The sequence below is a fragment of the Protopterus annectens genome, chromosome 17.part0 (assembly GCF_019279795.1).
Source record: "Protopterus annectens isolate FY-2018-M chromosome 17.part0, PAN1.0, whole genome shotgun sequence".
Lineage (NCBI taxonomy): Eukaryota > Metazoa > Chordata > Ceratodontiformes > Protopteridae > Protopterus > Protopterus annectens.
This window is the reverse complement of record NC_056751.1, coordinates 638,242,032-638,261,878: the sequence shown is the minus strand read 5'-3', so window position 1 is coordinate 638,261,878 and position 19,847 is coordinate 638,242,032. Positions and strand designations below refer to the sequence as shown.

Here is a 19,847-nt window from a genome sequence, read left to right as displayed (position 1 = left end):
TTCTACTCCTTCACCGCCACTGTATAGAACTCACTTCCATCTTCTTTAAGAAACTCAGGCAGAACTACCACCTTCAAACAAATACTGAAAATGATCTCATCTCTTCCTGAATATGTACATGCTATATAACCTAACCTCTTCTTTCTTCTTATATGATAACTAAACTCCTACGCTTTTTACTTCTGCTGGCTGATGATATTTTGTCCATAATTATTATTTTTCATCACTTGTTGATACTGGCATAATAATGCTGATTGATATATCTCTATGTATACCTCTCTGATTGAATTCATCTGGCAACCAACTAAATTCCTGCTTTTATGTATATATTCTGTATATATATATATATATATATATATATATATATATATATATATATATATATATATATATATATATATATTACTGTAATCAAACCAACTAAATTCCTGCTTTTATGTATATATTCTGTATATATTACTGTAATCACTATGTGTAACACTGTTTCTACTTATGTATCAATTAATGTTTAATTTTTCTGTATCTATGTCCTTGTTGGAGCTTTTCTCCCCAAGCCTACACTGAAAATGTACTTTTTTAGGCCCAGTGGACTTTCCTGGTAAACAAATGTAATAATTAAATAAATAAATGCAATGAATAAATAAATAAAAACACCTAAACTACATGTGGTTGTGCATATACTTCTTACACGAGAAACTCCATTTCTCTTTGTCAGCTCATACCACCATCCCTTTATATCCCCATCCCATTCTACATAATAAGCCCTTCTACTAGTCCTTCTCACTTACCTTCCTATCTTAATCACCACGTGACATTTCAGTTTCTTTCTAACCATTTTACTTTATCCTTCTCCTTCAAATACACTACACCACTCTCTTACAACCAGGTTTTATGTCAGTATGTACCTCAGTATTCTTACACTCACTATCCTTGACTCATCACCTGTACAATGACTCTCTTCCTCTTCGAAATTTAATTATTATCTACCTACTGACTAATGTTTCTCACAGCATGCCTCAATTTTATTTATTCCTAGCATCTTTATTAAATCCCTCCTTTTCCATGTATTATGTCTCATCTAATATTTGTTTGTTAGCGATATTGTACATTAACTATTTGCATACTAAATGTTTTATACTTTGAATTTAATATTATGTATAATGTCAGTAGTGAAGAAATACTTGTTTTATCTTTGTATAGTGTCAGTATGGAACAATCACCTATTTATATCTAGATGTCTTAAGAACCAGTCTTTGCCCAGATTTCTTGGGATAAGAGATTGAGATGTATGCTGCCCACATATTTATACTCTTTCAGCCTCACTCTCACTCCATCTTTTACATCTCTTTTACTGAGTATGAGTTTCTCCATGTAGACTTTGCTATCTAAATTCTAAGACTTACACTGGCAAATTACACATTTAGAAATATATTTATTTATTTGTTTATTTATTGACATTTGTTTACCAGGAAAGTCCACTGGTACAAGCAGAGCAGCCCATTTTCAGTGGAGGCCCGGGAAGAAAAGCTCCACAAGAAAACACAAATAGAATATATAGTAAATCACAAGGCACACTGAGTATATACTGCGCAAATGGAGGAAATCATTCTTTGTTAACAGTAGTACATTTGGAATATGTAAACTTGCTTGATACCCACTTTATAAACTAATTACAATGTAGTGTAACTATAGTTGATGTGGAACGTTTGGGTGAATATAAAATGCTTATATACACATGCTTATTACACACATGATAAACTAATTACAATATAGTATAATTATAGTTGACATAATAATATGGTTGAATCTAAATGCATGGCGCTAAGGAAAAGACAAAGACTTTAGAGTTAGGAAAGACTTTAAGAGGGTATAGCAGTGATGTTGCAGAAGTTACAGTGTGTAAGAAGAAAATGAATGGAAGACTATGGGTAAGGAAGGTTTAAGAAGTTGAAAGAGATAGCAGTAGAGGTAAGAAGTGTGGGAGAAACAGAGATGAAAGACAGGAGAGAAGGTTATTAGTAATGGATTAAGAGGGAGAGAGAGAAAGCGTGAAGAAACAATATATGATCATGAATACCAAATCTGACCATCCAAATGAATGAGACAGAATTGTCTTAATTGCTGCATTCTGAATAGACTGAAAAGGAAATGAAATTCAAAGCTTTGTTAACAGTAGGATAATGGAGGAAAAAGGTGTCACTGCATTTGCAAATGTATATCTATAAAATTCAAATGAGCTGTACAGAAGTAAATGTATTGTTCATCAGTTCATTTACTCTGCAAACTAAACTGCGAAAACCAAACATGCAATTTTCTGCTACATTAATAGATGTTTTCAGCTGTTTCATATTTTTTTACTTACCGCTTACATTGCTGATTTCCCCCTCAGAGCATGGAATGCAGAGGAAACAGCATATAGGCTTTCCTTCCATGGTGGCTTTTCTATATCCAGTTGAGCAACTTTCACTACATATAGACTTGGGAACCTAAACAGCAATCAAGAGAGTAACACATACTAAGGAACAATGTAATCTGAGTTTAGAACTCCTTATATGCTGCTGTTCATTGCATTGTTACAGGATTTACACCAGCAGCATCTGTACAGGTGTCACAGAGATATGCAAGCTCCATCATCAATGAAAGAGTTAAGTTGCAACATACTATGAAGGGTAAATTAATACACATTAAAAGCTAAGTGCAGTGAAAAAAGCACAAACATATTTTAAACTATGTAGAAGACAGTCTGCCTGTACTGCACCCAATAAAAGAATGGGGAAATGATTTTAAAAGATGCTAACTAGAAAAGCATAAATATCTTGTGTCAAAATTAAATCAATCTAGTTGGATTTCCAGCTGGAATTAAGCAAAAAAAGGTGGCATAGTTTTCTTTCTCTAATTTATAATAGGCTGATTGATGTTTAAAGGCTCGCAGAGGCTTAACAGCTCACACACACACACACACACACACACACACACACACACACACACACACACACACACACGCACAGACACACACACACTCACTCATACACATACAATGCCATTCATACCCCACTATCACTACATATTTGTTAAGCTCCCCGATTCTTATCTTTAATGTGATCTTTCACAATGAAAGTGATGAAGGAACCTGGCATTTTGGCTGTGTTATGTGTTAATTGTCATGGCTGGCTGTGCTAATTTACATGTCTGAAGAATTTTCTAAATCACTCACAGGCATAAATCCCTTACTGCAGACATTTCTGGGAGACAACATCTTGCTAATTACTGTAGACTGATTTCCCAAGTATGCCTTATTATCACTTGGCATAGCCATAGAGACGGACCATCATGGTGATTCATAGTGTGTAGAATCACCACACTGGGCCTGCCTATGAACTGGAAAGGGCATCAGCTACTGGTTGTCTGGTCATTGCCATGGAGATGGATCACCATGGTGATACAGAGTGTATAGAATCCCTGCAATGGGTCTGCTTATGAACTGGAAAGGGCATCAGCCTGTGGTTGTCTGAATCCCACACATAGTAGAAAATGGCATGTGGATAACCAAATATGTTTGTGATGCGCCTGTACTGGTCCAGTAATCAAGGATCCTCAATCCTCACCACTGGCAAAAGTGAGGGATGTACACAATGAGAGGATGACAAGTACACAAATATTAAAGTGCAATTTCCCTTAAGAGCACACAGAGACCACAGTTAGTCTGGGTCTGGTTTTTATCTCTTTCTCCAGATCCCCAGTAAGACTCCCCACTGGCACAGCTATAGGGTTGAGATCTCAGCTGAGTGGTAAAGCCAAAAACCCAGCACCCTCTAAGTCCAACCAGTGCTTCATGTCCCTGCCCAAGTAGCTGACACACACACACACACACACACACACACACACACACACACACACACACACACACACACACACACACACACACTTTGAGATTTGATTTACACACACACACACACACACACACACACACACACACACACACACACACACACACACACACACACCTGGAAAGGCTGGCACAGGTTTACTAGCTATGCCTCCTACAGCCCTGACTATAAGGTAGTTATCACTGCCACCAACCACTCTTATCAGCTACTCTAGGCTTTTAACCAAGGGTATCCAATCCTACTATGTAATATTACTAATACTCCAAATGGTAGCTTTGACCAAGTGCCAGGCTGTCAGGAGTGGTCTGTACAATGTCACCAAATACATATGCAAGTACTCTAAGAGCTTAAATATGTCTCACAAATATCAGCCACAAAGACATGTTTAAATATATTTAATAATAAATAGTAAAAGAACAAGACAATACTCAGTAAATCCAACATAGTTACTTCAGAGTCCAAAATCACAGGAAATATCTTAAAACAACATTGCAGGACAAGTCTCAAATAAACACAGAAAACATCTAAACTAATTTTTACTATATTTCTGTCTATATCTAAATGAGACACCATGCCCTAAATAACTTACTTACAGAGCAAAGCAAGTGCAGATGATGATGAGTGGATGTTCTTGCTAGGTTCAAGTCAAAATATCAAATTCACAATAGTTCTTAAATTAATATCAAACATTACTGCTGGGTTAGCTTGGATGGCATCACTCTTTGTCACCTGACTTCAGTTTCCAAGCTAAACCCCTTTTGTCAAAACTAACAGAATTTAACAGCTCTCTGTGAGAATACATAGCCTTCAGAAGTTTGCAAATCCTGAAAGTCATAAAAAATAAAACACTTACAAAAAATGCAGAAGGCACCCTAGTTTGACATCCTGTCTCCTTGCTGCATTGAAACTAACTTTGAAATACAATCATAAAACAACTTAATTTCAACTTATTTTCTTAAATCTTTGCAAGTTAATCTTCTGTGTTCCAGCAGGGTATGCTGTGGTTACATTTTTTAAGCTCAGTGCATATACTGTTCTATATAAATTATATCAATATTCACAAATGGCATAGAATTATTTACAAAATTCTAGATAGCCGGGCTGGCAGTGTCACAATTTTAATGACTGGAAAATGGATAATGTAGTTATTTCAATAAAAATTCTAAAGATCTCCAAGACAATGTACAAAAAAAAAAAGCTAATGCAGTACCAATTATTTAGAACTGAGGTACTTGGCAACAAAGGACATAAAGTTCATAGGTTCATAAAAGATTACTAGGCAAAAGGCTTAATGGCCCTTGCAAGCCTCACCAATATAATTAGATTTTACCCAATATATAGTCCCTATGGGCAAGAGGATTGCATGGATTTGTGCATGTGCATTGAGTATCTTGCAGATTGTAGTATGTATCTTATAGATCAAGTCTGATTACAAAACCAATAGCCAAGAAGTAAAAATGCCACCATCAATAAAGCTCATGAGAAATAGTAGGCAACAGTTTAAACACTGACTGGTGTGGCTGTCGCAGTGGTGCAGCAGTAGCGTTGTCACCTTACAGCAACAGGTTCTCCTGTTCGATTCTTGGCTGGGGTGCCTTCTGTGTGGAGTCTGCATGTCCTCCCTGCATTTGTGTGGGTTTCCTCCCACATTACAAAGCCAAGCATCTGGAGCTTTCTCCCCGGGCCTCTGTTGAAAATTGGCTTTGTTCCAAGTCGGACTTTCCCAGTTAACAGATGTTAAATAAATAAATAAAACATGCAAAAGACATTAAAGCATATTCTGTAACATATCTAATTCAAAAGGGCATGTTTAATTACTCCAGATAGATCTCTAGACTCTTAATAATTCACTGTTCTATTCTGCAATTCTTTTCAATGTTGTACTCCATCTGAAACAATTTGAAAAGGTATTATGATTCCTTAATAGAAAAATCACAGGGATGGAAACCTGAATTACTCAGAAAACCTTCAAAATATGTCATTAGATTCTGTTTCTTATACAGTGCATAGATGTGTCATTCAACATTAAGGCAATAACTTAGCAAGTATTATCTGAAAGTTAATATCTGGGGCAAATTATACCTGACTATGGGACCTAACAAATATCAGTAATACAAAAAAATGACTACTATATTTCCTCTAATCAGATGAAGTGAGTCATTAAAATATTTCAAAATCAATCACACACATCAATTTATCTATGTATAGATAATGCTGATAATGCTAATTTAGTGAAACTGGTCTGCCTTGGTGAAGCTCTCACTTCAATAATCTTCATTTATATCATTGAGCACTGGAAATCCTTATAGTTAATATAGATATATATTTATTGAATCTATATCAATCTATATTTCTATATATCTATCTATATAGACATATAACCAAACCAAAGGTTAAAAAGGTCATACAAACAAACCATTTAATAGAAACTGCAAGAACGACCAAGCCAAGCTAGAGTCTTCACTGTGTAATATATTAAACCTCCTGCAGTGGAGGCACATGTGCAATATGCAAATGAGTCCTTAAGGACAACCTATATCTGTATCTATATCTATATCAACATATGTATCTAACAGTATATGTGTGTGTCATTCGACATGTGATAATGTGTATTATTGTGCACATGCATGTTTGTTTGCATGTGTGTGCGTGCGTGTGTGTGTGTGTGTGTGTGTGTGTGTGTGTGTGTGTGTGTGTGTGTGTGTGTGTGTGTGTGTGTGTGCATTGAAATTGCGGCTTAAATTTACAGGTGCATTCCTTTAAGTGAACTGCATCAACAGATGGCAGCTTGAATATGAGAACTACCAAGTGTACTGTACTCTGTTGTATTATTTCATATGTGCAGCTTACCTTGTTGTATAGAGTAGCAGTGACAGGATTTGAAGTTATGTATGCAAAGGAGACCAATTAACTCCACTGTGTTAGTGCACCTCTGTCACTGCCAGCAAACAGTCTTGGTACACAGTGTACTTGTCTCTGAAGTGTGAGAATGCTGTTGTTTTCAGACACAGCGTACTTTTGTCTGAAGTGTGAGAATGCTGTTGTTTTCCTGTGAAGCTAATCTTCACATGCATTGCACACTAGCTGCCCACCTGGTACACAGCTGTGATAGCTGAACAGCACATCAGGGAGGAAGAGGGTTCAGTCAGACATGATCATTATGGGTCTATGTCAATTCAGCAAATTGTGACATCTCCGAATGGCACTTCATCGAAAATGCAGTATCTTGGACCGTTCTGATGGAGATTGCATTATGGTGGTATCAGGAAATGTTCCCTTTTCCCTACTGTTGTGTGATCTTGGAGTTGATGTATATAGTTAGCAGGGGGGTATGGGGTTTCAAGATACTGCATTTTTGATGCACTGCCATTCAGCAATGTCAGCATACACAGAACTGACATAGACCCAATCATTACACTATTATAGGAACACAGTTTAAGTTTCAAAAGTTATCCCATTGGCAGCAGCCCACATGCAGGTGGTATAATCTTTCTAACTAGTGTACTGGCCTGGAGAGGGCAATTTACTTGTCTGCTCTATGTATGGAGTACTATGCCTACAAAATGAGGTTAGATTCTGTATAGTGTGCTACCCAATTTTGTACCAATTCCCATTAGTCATGTAGGGCTTTGGTATTTAGTTCTACTGCATACCAGATCTACTCCATTTTGTGCAATGTTTAATAACAGTACCAGTTATATTCTTGTTATACTTCACAACCAGAGTTGACAGCAGTAATATTTAAAGCTTTCATTTCCACTTTTTATCTCACTCACTTTGTCTTCACAAACTGCAGACTGCAAATTAAAATTACTAAAGGTACCAAACAGGGATGCCCATTGTCTCCGATTTTATTCGCTTAAGCAATAGAACCTCTTTCTTTGGCAATTCAGTCAGATCCTAAAATTATAGGCCTAAATATAAATAATCAATTTAATGCCAAGATAATATTATTTGCAGATGATATCTTGCTTAGTTTAATAAATTCCGAAGAATCCTTACAAGAATTAGATATACTAGTCAAAAAATTTTACTATATTTCTGGCCTTAAAATTAGTAGTTCTAAATCTAATCATATGATATTGAATAAAAAAATTCTAATGATAATACCAATTCAACCAATAATGAAATAATTGGGAAACAGGTTTCTTCTTTGAAGTATCTAGGGATTGACCTATGTGAAAATATAGACCTAACTTTAAACACAAACTATAAAAACATTATAAACTCACTAAAAACTCTCACAGAAAAATGGAATAAATTGCATCTAAAATTTGAAGATAGATTACAATTAATTAAAATGATCTTATTGCCAAAAATAAATTACATAGTTCTTTCTATTTCTGTATTACCCAGTAATTTTTTTTAAAAGAAATAAACAAAACTCTATTAAAATGTCTATGGTACCCCCAAAAAATAGAATAGCTCTAACCAATCATATCAGACCATGGGAGCTTGCAGGAATAAATTTTCCAGATTTAGAATCCTGTATCAATGCCTCTAACCTAAAAACAATATTAAATTGGATAGATCCCAACTACTCTTCGGCTTGGAAAATGCTACATACAAGTATCATCCTAAATGAAATAAACTAATAAAAAAATTACAATTAAGTGAATTAAGTAACAAGCTTTGGTATGTACTTTGTATTAATATACAGTATAATACTATTAAATTCACTAATCTAGATTACTTAAATTGGATTTATAAGTCCTTTAGAAGCTTTGTAAATAACAATACTGACATTAAAATATGGATCCAGCTTCTATTCCCCTTTAAAGATACAAAAAAATTTTTTGATAATATAAGTTTAGATAGACTCAGCTATTGAGAAAGGAAAAAAAATTATATGCTGGTTACATTGTACAAAATATTTAGTTACCATAGATACACAAATTCTGATAAAAGAATATGACCTACCATCATCAGACTGGCTAGTTCAAAATAGTCTGCTTCCATTTACTCAAGACTTATGCAGAACAATACAAAGTTCTTCCTTTAGTTCTCCACCTAAATGCATAACTCTTATGAATGAAATACTTCATGGTGAATTCCATCGACTACTCCTAGTCAGAGGTTTTGGGATTTTATCACTAAAGATTGCACATTGTCCCTAATTTCTGTGACTAAATCAAAAATTTTACATTCTCTTAAACTAACAAATATGGAAAATTTTCTCATGGAAATTTTTGCATAGAGGTTTTTACACGCCTAGTAAGATTGCTAAATTTAGCTCCTCAGAGCAGGAGATGTGTTGGAGGTGTTCTTTAAAATGCAAGGCCGATTGGTCTCATATCTTTTATGATTGTTCTTGCATTAAGAAATTTTGGAATGATGTTGAAAATTTTCTCCAAGCCATCTTTACTGATTCCTTTATATTATCAAAATCATTAATTTTTCTCAATGTAAATGAATCTATTGTATTGAATAACAAAAATGAGTATCTTCTTTGGACAATTCTAGCAGTAGCCAAAAAATGTATTACAAGAAGATGGAAGTCATCCTCCATTCCAACCTTACATGATTTCAAGATCCTCCTGGTTGAAGTAGCGTCAATGGAAATAAAAGTTAAAGAAGCAAGAATATATCCCAGAAAATGGACTAACAACCCCTGGACAAAAGTTTCAGCCCTTATTCAGTCATTGAATTTAGATTTGTCTTCATCAAATTAGTCGTTTTGAAAGTATGAATGAATGAATATTGTACCCTTCTTTTCATTTATAACATTTTATATAGTGCTTGAGGCCTTTGTAAAATTTGTATATAGTTTTATTATAATTTGTTGTTTAAATGATTGTTATTGGAAAATCAATAAAAAATTTGGGAAAAAAAAACAAACTGCAGACTGCATTGTAAATTCTGCTTCTGCTCCTTGGATGATATTCAAGTTGTCATGGATATGTATAGTATTATGTCTTCTGTCTGATTTTAAAATGAGTCTAAAATAAAAAAAATCACAGTTTTTTCATCATGCACAAATGTGTAGAAGTGTTTGTTGATCCCAGGTTTACTTATATATTTAAGTAATGTTTTGTCTGTTGACAGTTTGAGGATATTCTTCTCACACAGTGAATTCACAGACTTACACACACCAGAGGTATGTTCTGGTAGCATGTTTTTCTGTTCATTGGATACCTGCACTAAATCATTTCTCTTAAATCGAAATCTTAATGTAGAATGCAATTCCTATGTGTAGTATATGGCAAGGTCTGGTAGCACAGAGCACACAGACTTTATGAAACAATGTTGGCTGTATGAGAGCCATTCTCATTATATAACTGAGTACTGAAAGAGGAAGATGACACTGACATTGTACAAATGCACAGCCATGGTCAGCAGAACTTATGCAGACAGACTATCTTCACTGAATACAAGAGCCATGTGGTAAGATAGCAAGAAAGTGATACAATCATGTAAGATGCACACATGAACTAACACAACACTACATAGTGGACATGGCATTTTGTCATAGTCAAGTCACAGTTTGGTGATGTAGTTCATTTACCACAACTCAGTAACTACACATCTCCATACTCATTATGTTGTAGACTTTGGCCTTTTCTTAATGTGACAGTCACACACCTGATCATATTGATGGTGCAGGGAGACCATCCCAGCAGGTGCATGAATATGCTCTGCTATGACTCTAAAGAAAATATTTTTTTCTGTTTGCTATGTTATTATCAAGGTGCTGTTTTGATGAAATGTTAGCAGTGAAACAGTACTTGCTCGGTTTGCATATAATTTACTGTAACCACTATGTGCAGTGCAAGATGAGACATTAGAGAATTAATATATTTTATGTACAGACAGTGATTGACTCCTACAGTACAAGTGTGCACTCATGCATTGGGATATCACCATGTTAGTAGGAATCTTCCAAACAGGTAACAGGAAAGCAGCACATGTATTACTATTTAATAAATAATCTCATAGGAGAAACAATAGTTGAATGGAAATGCACAGAACAATGGCTCACATTTGTGCCATCTTAAATACTCTGGAAATGGCACAGATTTTCCAATATAAACAGAAAAAAAGATTTATGATTCCAAAGGTTGCAGCACATTTCAAGACTGTGTTATACACTGGGGTAGGCTAAATATTACAATTAGTAAAGCTCATATCCTGGTGTCATTTTCTATCATTTCTATTTGGTACAAAACTTAAAATTACAATGAATAATGCAATTTCTAAGACTATCCAAGTAGCATGTCACACCACTAATCAGCAAATGCATTTTTATTATAAATTAATGGTATAAATGATCCTGAAATGTAAATAAAGAACATTTATACGTTTAACCAATAACTTTCACTATGCATATGGTTATGAAAAAGTAACTATTATGGCCTGTCCGTTTGGAGAACTTAGTTAAAAGGCAATATTTGGACTTTCCATCTGATCTTTATGACAGGTAAAAAGATAGTGGCATGCACAATATCCATTACCAAACATCTCACCTTATTACATCAGCTGTTCCCAATTCATTCATCATCATCTTCATCATCATCAGTACCATCACCATAAGGAATAAAGTCTCACCTTTGAACTTCCGCCACTCCATAAGATTAAGCTTTCATTGATACTAAACTCTTGGCCTGGACTGGAAGTGGCATCATATTTTCCAACTTCAATATATCTTGGGGCCTCATTATAGCTCAGCTGACAGTTAATTATATCATATATAGGAGGAGGATTACCATTCACATCAAAGTACATATCTTCACCAGCGCTGGTTCGGAAATGAACATTTTTTACATGATGAAGAAGCTGTAAATGTGATGCAATGAGTAAGAACAATTTTGTATTCTTGCATGCCAGGAATGATTTAGTGTGTGTATGTAAGTGCGTTTTTGTGTGGGTATTTGTGTGTGTGTGTGTGTGTGTGTGTGTGTGTGTGTGTGTGTGTGTGTGTGTGTGTGTGTGATCATACTTTGCTAAAATCCAGGATAACATACTAGCTATGAATCATTAGTTTCAATTAGAAAAAAGTAAGCTATTATCATTCACATTTCATTATTACTACTACTACCACATAACTTCACAGCTACATTTCACCACCACCCCAATACTCCTGTAGGGAAAAATGCTCCCTTCATGTACCTGCTTACACATTCATTCATGCTTCACTTCTCATTTGTCCTACAGCCAATCCACACAAGCAATGGGCATAACACAGCTAATGATTTTGACATTGACTCAAGACAACGTTAAATAAATAAATAAATAAATATATATATATATATATATATATATATATATATATATATATATATATATATATACACATATGGACAGACTTTCCAGGACTGATTAATTAAAAGGAAATGTCACCTGCAAATCAGAGAGCATTTGTTATTGAAAATGCTGTTTATTCTAAATTTTAGTACTGAAGTTGTTTAGTGCTTACCAGTAATATCTATATATTATATATTATTCATAGTACCTAGCATGTGTATTAATGCACTGCAGTGTATATAGTGTACTTTCAGCAATAGCTGCAGGCTGCTATAATAGGTAAATCAGTATAAGACCTTTACAATGAATGCTATTTTCAAGTCCATAAACTCTGCAATGTATGCTTATAAAATTGTAATTATCTGCACACAGGCATCATAAGTTGTCATTATTGCTACTTTTGACCAAAACTGAACTTTGATGAGACGAACATTTTTGTCTGTGCAAGAAATTTTTTTTTCTTAGCAACATGAAGCAACAATCAAACAGTCAAAAAGTTGATAAACCATTTTTTTTTTCAAAAAATAAACTAACAAGCAAGTAAATAAATAAATACAGAGAATTATATTTTGTGTTTCTTAGAGAAGGTATCCTCACTGACCAAGTTATGGGACAGAACATCATTACATAACCTACAACTATTCCAAAACCTAAACCTAACCCTAATCCTAAACCCAACTATAAAGGGAAATGAAATACTACACCTAATTCCTTTTCTAATACTACAATATTTTGTATATAAAACAAAACATAAATGCACTTCAAAAGATATGCAGCAAAGCATTACAGAAAAAAAAAACACTGACTTTTTACATTTACATACTCTCTGACTACTTTTTAAAGTTATTGGTCCTGTGGACAGTTTGTGGCCTGCCTAGGATAGAAGAAATACAGACTTTCATGCCCCACTGTAACACTCTCAGATGCTCTCTCTTCCCTTTCAACCATACCATTCAGTTCTATAATAGTACGGAAACTTAACTTGCAGCCTGCTTTCTCTTTCGTCAACCCATCTAAACTTTGCCAACTGTGTGAGCCATGTTAAACCTTCCTGATTTTTTGTTTTCACTTTTCCTTTTAGCCACTTAACTGCTCATGGCTCACTGTTTGCATCTTCACTCAAAAGGTTAAATAGATTAGTCATATTGTTCCCATTGTCAAGCTGTCTACCCGCTCCTACTTTGAATGTATACAGGTACATAGAGGCCCTCAATTAAGACTGCAAGACCTTCACCCATTTCCCAATCACCATATTCCACACGGGTTCACAACACTTTCAGAGTTACCTTTCTATAATGCAGGTTGCACAAAGCAGCATTTGGAACTGGCATTTCAATGATTTGACAAAATACAGTTAAAAATAAATTTTAGACATTCTTGACCATCTTCAAGGCTTTACTAATCCACTCCTTCCCTAACTGATTACTGCAACTCCAAGGTCACAGGATTTTAGAGAAGTAAGAAAACTCTTCTTCATCAAGGCTGCCATTTTCTATAACGTTCTTCAGACACAGATTTACTATTAGTGAGCTGTGGCTCAATAGAAAGTGATTTTGTGAATTTGTCTGGCTTCTAGGGTGATGTGCAGAGCTGTAGTAACTACAGAGGGATTACATTGATCAGTCACAGCATGAAGTTATGGGAAAGAGTAGTGGAAGCTAGGTTAAGAAGGGACGTGATGATTAGGGATTAGCAGTATGGTATCATGCCAGGAAAGAGCACTACAGATGTGATGTTTGCTCTGAGAGTGTTGATGGAGAAGTACAGAGAAGGTCAGAAGGAGTTGCATTGTGTTTTTGTAGACTTGAAAGCATATGACAGGGTGCCTAGAGAGGAGTTGTGGTATTGTATGAGGAAGTCGGGAGTGTCAGAGAAGTATGTAAGAGTGGTACAGGATAAGTACGAGGGTAGTGTGACAGTGGTGAGGTCTGCGGTCAGAATGACAGATGCGTTTAAGGTGGAGGTGGGATTACATCAAGGATCAGCTCTGAGCCCTTTCTTATTTGCAATGGTGATGGACAGGTTGACAGATGAGATCAGACAGGAGTACCCGTGGACTATGATGTTTGCAGATGCCATTGTGATTTGTAGTGAGAGTAGGGAACAGGTGGAGGAGACCCTGGAGAGATGGAGATATGCTCTAGAGAAGAGGAATGAAGGCCAGCAGGACTAAGACAGAATATATGTGTGTGAATGAGAGGGAAGATAGAGGAATTGTGAGGATGCAAGGAGTAGAGGTGGCAAAGGTGGATGAGTTTAAATACTTGGGATCAATAGTTCAGAGTAATGGTGAGTGTGGGAGAGAGGTGAAGAAGAGAGTACAGGCAGGGTGGAGTGAGTGGAGAAGAGTGTCAGGAGTGATTTGTGTCAGACGAGTACCAGTAAGAGTGAAAGGAAAGGTCTACAAGAGGGTAGTGAGACCAGCTATGTTATATGGGTTGGAGACAGTGGCATTGACAAAAAGGCAGGAGTTAGAGCTGGATGTGGCAGAGTTAAAGATGTTAAGATTTGCTTACAGAAAGAACTTTAATTTAACAAATAAAAATAAAAATAAATCAGATACATCCAGTGATTCATTGGATGTATCTGATTTATTTTTATTTTTATTTTTATTTGTTAAATTAAAGTTCTTGCTGTAAGCACTTCTTAGTTGCTTATTTAAGAATTTTTTATCTTTCTTTATCTTGTTGCAACCAAGGCCGATTTTTGGATTGTGGTTTGTTTTTTGACTTTTAAAAGTTTGATGTTATGATTTGCACTAGGCGTGACAAGGGTGCACAGGATTAGGATTAAGTATATTAGAGGGTCAGCCCAAGTTGGAAGGTTTGGAGACAAAGCGAGAGAGGCAAGATTAAGTTGGTTTGGACATATGCTGAGGAGGGATGCTGACTTTATTGGGAAAAAGATGCTAAGGATGAAGCTACCAGGTAACAGGAAAAGAGGAAGGCCTAAGATAAGGTTTATGGATGTGGTAAGAGAGGACATGCAGGTGGTTGGTGTGACAGAGCAAGATGCAGAGAACAGGAAGAAATAGAAACGGATGATCCATTGTGATGACTCCTAACAGGAACAGCCAAAACAAGATGATGTCTTGCTTCTCACAGAACATGCCTTCTGCATGGGTCAGGTTCAAGCCTATTTAACTTAACCTCCTCTGTGTGGAGTAGCAAGACTTATTTGTCCTCAGGTACAGCTTCCACCATTTATTCACATTAAGAGTGATGAGAACCAATTAAAAAGTCAACATATCCATGCATAACCATGTCTTTAGTTTTATTTGGCCATAATACTCTGTTCTATTTTATTAGGTTTTAATACAGTGTTCAGTTTTACTAGGCCATAGCAGTGACTCCTGTTTCACTTGGCCATTATTCCCATGTAGACCAGTAGCACTCAATACTATTTTTGTATACCCTAGTAGGGTTATACATTTTCTATTATCAACTGCACTAAGGTCTTATTCATGACTGGCACAACATTACCCATTTTCAAAAACATTTACATCCTCTTCTTTTGCTGAGCATTATAGAATATTCCACATCCTGTCTACTGGCAGAGTTCACACTTCTCCACTAAACAGCAAGATAAAGTAAGTTGTGGCACACCAAGAAAAGTGCCTAACAGCAAGATGGAGTATGATAACCCCCTGCACATCTTCTCTTCTTCCAATTCATGGGGAATCTAAGTCTTCATGATCAAATAGTATATTTTCTCACTTAGACAAATGGGACTCATCCATAAGATGGAGATATCGGGGTGCCCAAACATAATGGCTCAAAGGAGATTGAAAAAAATGTATGTAAAGGGGAATCTGAAGTCAGCATCAGTTGACCCTGACAAGCAAGACTCTCAAGCATAAAATAAAATAAGGGATATACAGAGACACATAGTAAAACTTACTCATCATGTGTTGTGATCAGGGAATACACTAGTCATAAGTAGTATCACACTTTGTCCATGAATGATGTCCAGATACAAAGACATGATAATTAGTGTTAACAATTTGCTAGGTAGTTGGTGGGATTCTAAAGAAATCCAGTATGTGTCAGCTTGGGATAAGATGATAGGTAACACTTCATATTTTGCCAGAGATGTCTTACACCTCTGACACCAAGACTGACACATACCCCAGGATTCACCAAGCTGTGCACGGAGTGTCTGAATAGTGCCAGAGCTGCTGCACACAATATGGCCAATGAGCGATCCAGGATCGAGCCCTGGAGATGTGAATGAGCACCCCTACACTATTCCAACATGGACACCACTGCCACATGCTAATTACCTCATTTGCAGGTGAAAACCATGAAATGAGGTGAATTAGCGATCCGGGAAGCAGGCAGGTGTCTGTGCATGAATAGTCGGTTACTAACCGAATACATTTCTGCAAATTATAAAACAGAGGGATGACAGCTCAAAAGAAAGCATGTATTCTATGTAGTAGGCATGCCAATGGCCATTGGCATAAAAATAGCTGAAATTTTATAAAAAACAAGTTTTATTTTTTTTGGCCAATCTCAGCCGTTTAAGTATAGGGCAGTGGTGTGCAAACGGGATCATCATGAAAATAAAAAAAAGAGGGAAATAAGTTTTTATACCCAAATCTGCATTTTGCCATAATAGTCAATGGCACGCATAAGAGAACAATACCAGGGAATAGTAGTTGCTAAGAGGAAAGGCTCAGTGTGAGTGTGGTAACTATGAATTAGCATTCTGGTCTATGCAAATGAGGGGATTGATACTGAATCACAGATTTCCTCTCAGTGTTAGATTGCACCCAACCTTGTAGGTGCAGCAACACGGTTGTATAAGTAGAAGAAGTGGATGACTTCATAAGGGGCTGTGTCATGCATGCTGTAACCTTATTGGAGCTCTGTGGCCCGTGTTTGCCCTTAGCTAAGCACAGCTAAAGAAGGAGGAGTGTCTCACATTGTTGAGCACTATTTTCCTTGCTTAAATGGGTGTGCACTCCGTGCACTGGGTTTAAAAAAACAGGAAACAGCAGCACTGTTCACATCTGAACGCTGGGTATGTGCAGTGCACCTCGGGACTTAAATGAGGAGGAAATGGGAACGGGAAACAGCAGTAGGAAGGCAATCCAGGAGAACTAGCATAGCTGGCAGGAGGAATGCATCAGAATCAGCCAAATACACATGCAGCAGCCCAGCACACTACTATAAACCATGCAAACACCATGCAGACTGGTTGTAGGGGAAACAGCAAGAGGAAGGCAATCCAGGAGAACTAGCATAGCTGGCAGGTGGAATGTGTCAGAATCAGCCAAATACACATGCAGCAGCCCAGCACACTACTATAAACCATGCAAACACCATGCAGACTGGTTGTAGGGGAAACAGCAGGAGGAAGGCAGTCCAGGAGAACTAGCATAGCTGGTAGGTGGAATGTATCAGAATCAGCCAAATACACATGCAGCAGCCCAGCACACTACTATAAACCATGGAAACACCTTGCAGACTGGATGTAGGGGAAACAGCAGGAGGAAGGCAATCCAGGAGAACTAGCATAGCTGGCAGGTGGAATGTATCAGAATCAGCCAAATACACATGCAGCAGCCCAGCACACTACTATAAACCATGCAAACACCTTGCAGACTGGATGTAGTGGAAACAGCAAGAGGAAGGCAATCCAGGAGAACTAGCATAGCTGGTAGGTGGAATGTATCAGAATCAGCCAAATACACATGCAGCAGCCCAGCACACTATTATAAATGATGCAAACACCCTACAGACTGGATGTAGGGGAAACAGCAGGAGGAAGGCAATCCAGGAGAACTAGCATAGCTGGCAGGTGGAATGTATCAGAATCAGCCAAATACACATGCAACTGCCCAGCACAATACTATAAACCATACAAACACCCTACAGACTGGCTTTGCCCACAAACTCTACACCACTGGTTTACACAGATGAAAGATTTTCAACTGGCAAAACTAAAAATGTTAGAGACTGCTGCTGCTTTACTCCATCAATATGTGCCAGAGACTGAGGGTGGTGTGGAGGAGAGTGCTGACAACTGACCCACAATTAGGAGGAGGGGAAAAGTGTACAGACCAGTAACCTACCAGGGTCTACATGAGCTGGAGATAGTGGAGCACTATAGGGTGGACAGGGACATTCTACTGCAAATCGGTGAGCTGTGCCGGCCACGCCTCACACACAGAACTAATAGAGGGGAACCCATCCCAGTGGATACCAAGGTATGTCTAGCTTAAGAATACTAGCCACAGGTGTCTTCCAAAGATCAACTAGGGATATCATGGGGGTCTCACAGGCATTAGCATCCAGGGTACTCCACCAGTTTCTGGATGCCATGACACCACATGCCAATGAGCATATTTATTTCCCCACCACTCATGAGGCATTGACCAGAAGTATGCGTCTTTTCTACCATATAGCAGAATACCCTCATGTAGTTGTTGCTCTAAACTGCATGCACATCCACATCAAAGCACCACCCGGTGAGTGGGGTAGGGTCTACATAAATCGCAAGGGCTTCCCCTCCATCAACTGCCAGGTCGTGTGCGATGCCCAGGGTATTATCATGAATGTGTGTGTGGGCAGCCCTGAAAGCTATCACAACTCCCACATCTGGCATTGCTCACAGCTATATCAGGTGTTTGCCACTGGGAACATCTCATATGGCCATCTACTGGGGGATGCTAACTATGCACTGGAGCTGTGGCTGATGACACCCATCAGAAGTACACACACACCCGAACAAGAACACCATAATTAGGCACACGTACAAACCAGGATCATTGTAGAGCATGTGTTTGGGATCCTCAAGTCACGGTTCTGCTGCCTCAACATATTCAGTTGAGCCTTCCAGTACTCTCCAGCTACATGTGGACAAATGTTCATAGTATGTGCCATGCTACACAATATGATCCTGTGGAAACAGCTGCAGCAGGAACAAAATGGGGAGGGGCCAACCCCCACCATTACCAAGGCCACAACAGGCACAGTGGGACTTGGAGGAGGAACATCCTGACCCTGCCCCTGTAGGCAGATGAGGCATGCACAGTATGCCCTGGCCTTGGCAAAGAGGCAATGCAGAGCACACGCAATGACACTGTAAGGGCCCAGAGACTGATACCTCTCTCTGATTAGCACATACAGTAAAATGGATGCCAAACATGACACTACCTGTGCTTTACCATGTATAGGGCGTGTATTATGTGCATCTGACATAGTCAGCCCTCCAGCGCCATCCTCAATACTGGACCAGCCACAAAGTAAGTCACTCTTCCTATCAATTACTGAATAGGGTAGTATGTTCTGATAGTTGTATCTATGGTATGGACGCAAGCATGCAAGGGAATCGGGTTGCCGAATGGGATAGCAGTAGATAGCGGACACCTATATGGGCAGCATGAACTCCATAACAAATACTGGTGTCAACATACTAGGCAGTACTAGACAAGGTAACAAATCCCACCTCAGTACATGTGGTGGCCCAAATAACTGTGGGTGTCCATAGGACACACACATGCATGTCAGTGAAGCTCACATACCCATCACCGGCCTCAGCCAGCAGGACAGGTGTAGACAACCATAAAGAAAGGCTGGGCTAAGGCCTCCAAATTATGGCAATGGTGAACAGACCCTCTCCATTCCTACACACACAGACTACAACAGGTCTGGCAGTTGTATGTTAGTTCTGAAGGGTAAGAAATCTGAAACTGAAATGTAGGTCAATAAA

At 37.7% G+C, this 19,847-nt stretch overlaps 1 protein-coding gene across 1 annotated transcript in view; it reads right to left on the bottom strand.

The window, feature by feature from the left end:
• The window catches only part of LOC122791484 (extracellular calcium-sensing receptor-like), a 108,566-nt gene that overhangs the window by 73,805 nt on the left and 14,914 nt on the right, over positions 1 to 19,847 (bottom strand). The window contains exons 3-4 of the mRNA XM_044059227.1: positions 11,433 to 11,660; positions 2,363 to 2,486 (exon numbers count right to left, since the gene is read on the bottom strand). Of these exons, the coding sequence (XP_043915162.1) occupies positions 2,363 to 2,486; positions 11,433 to 11,660 (352 nt within the window). The remainder of the gene's footprint in view (positions 1 to 2,362; positions 2,487 to 11,432; positions 11,661 to 19,847) is intronic.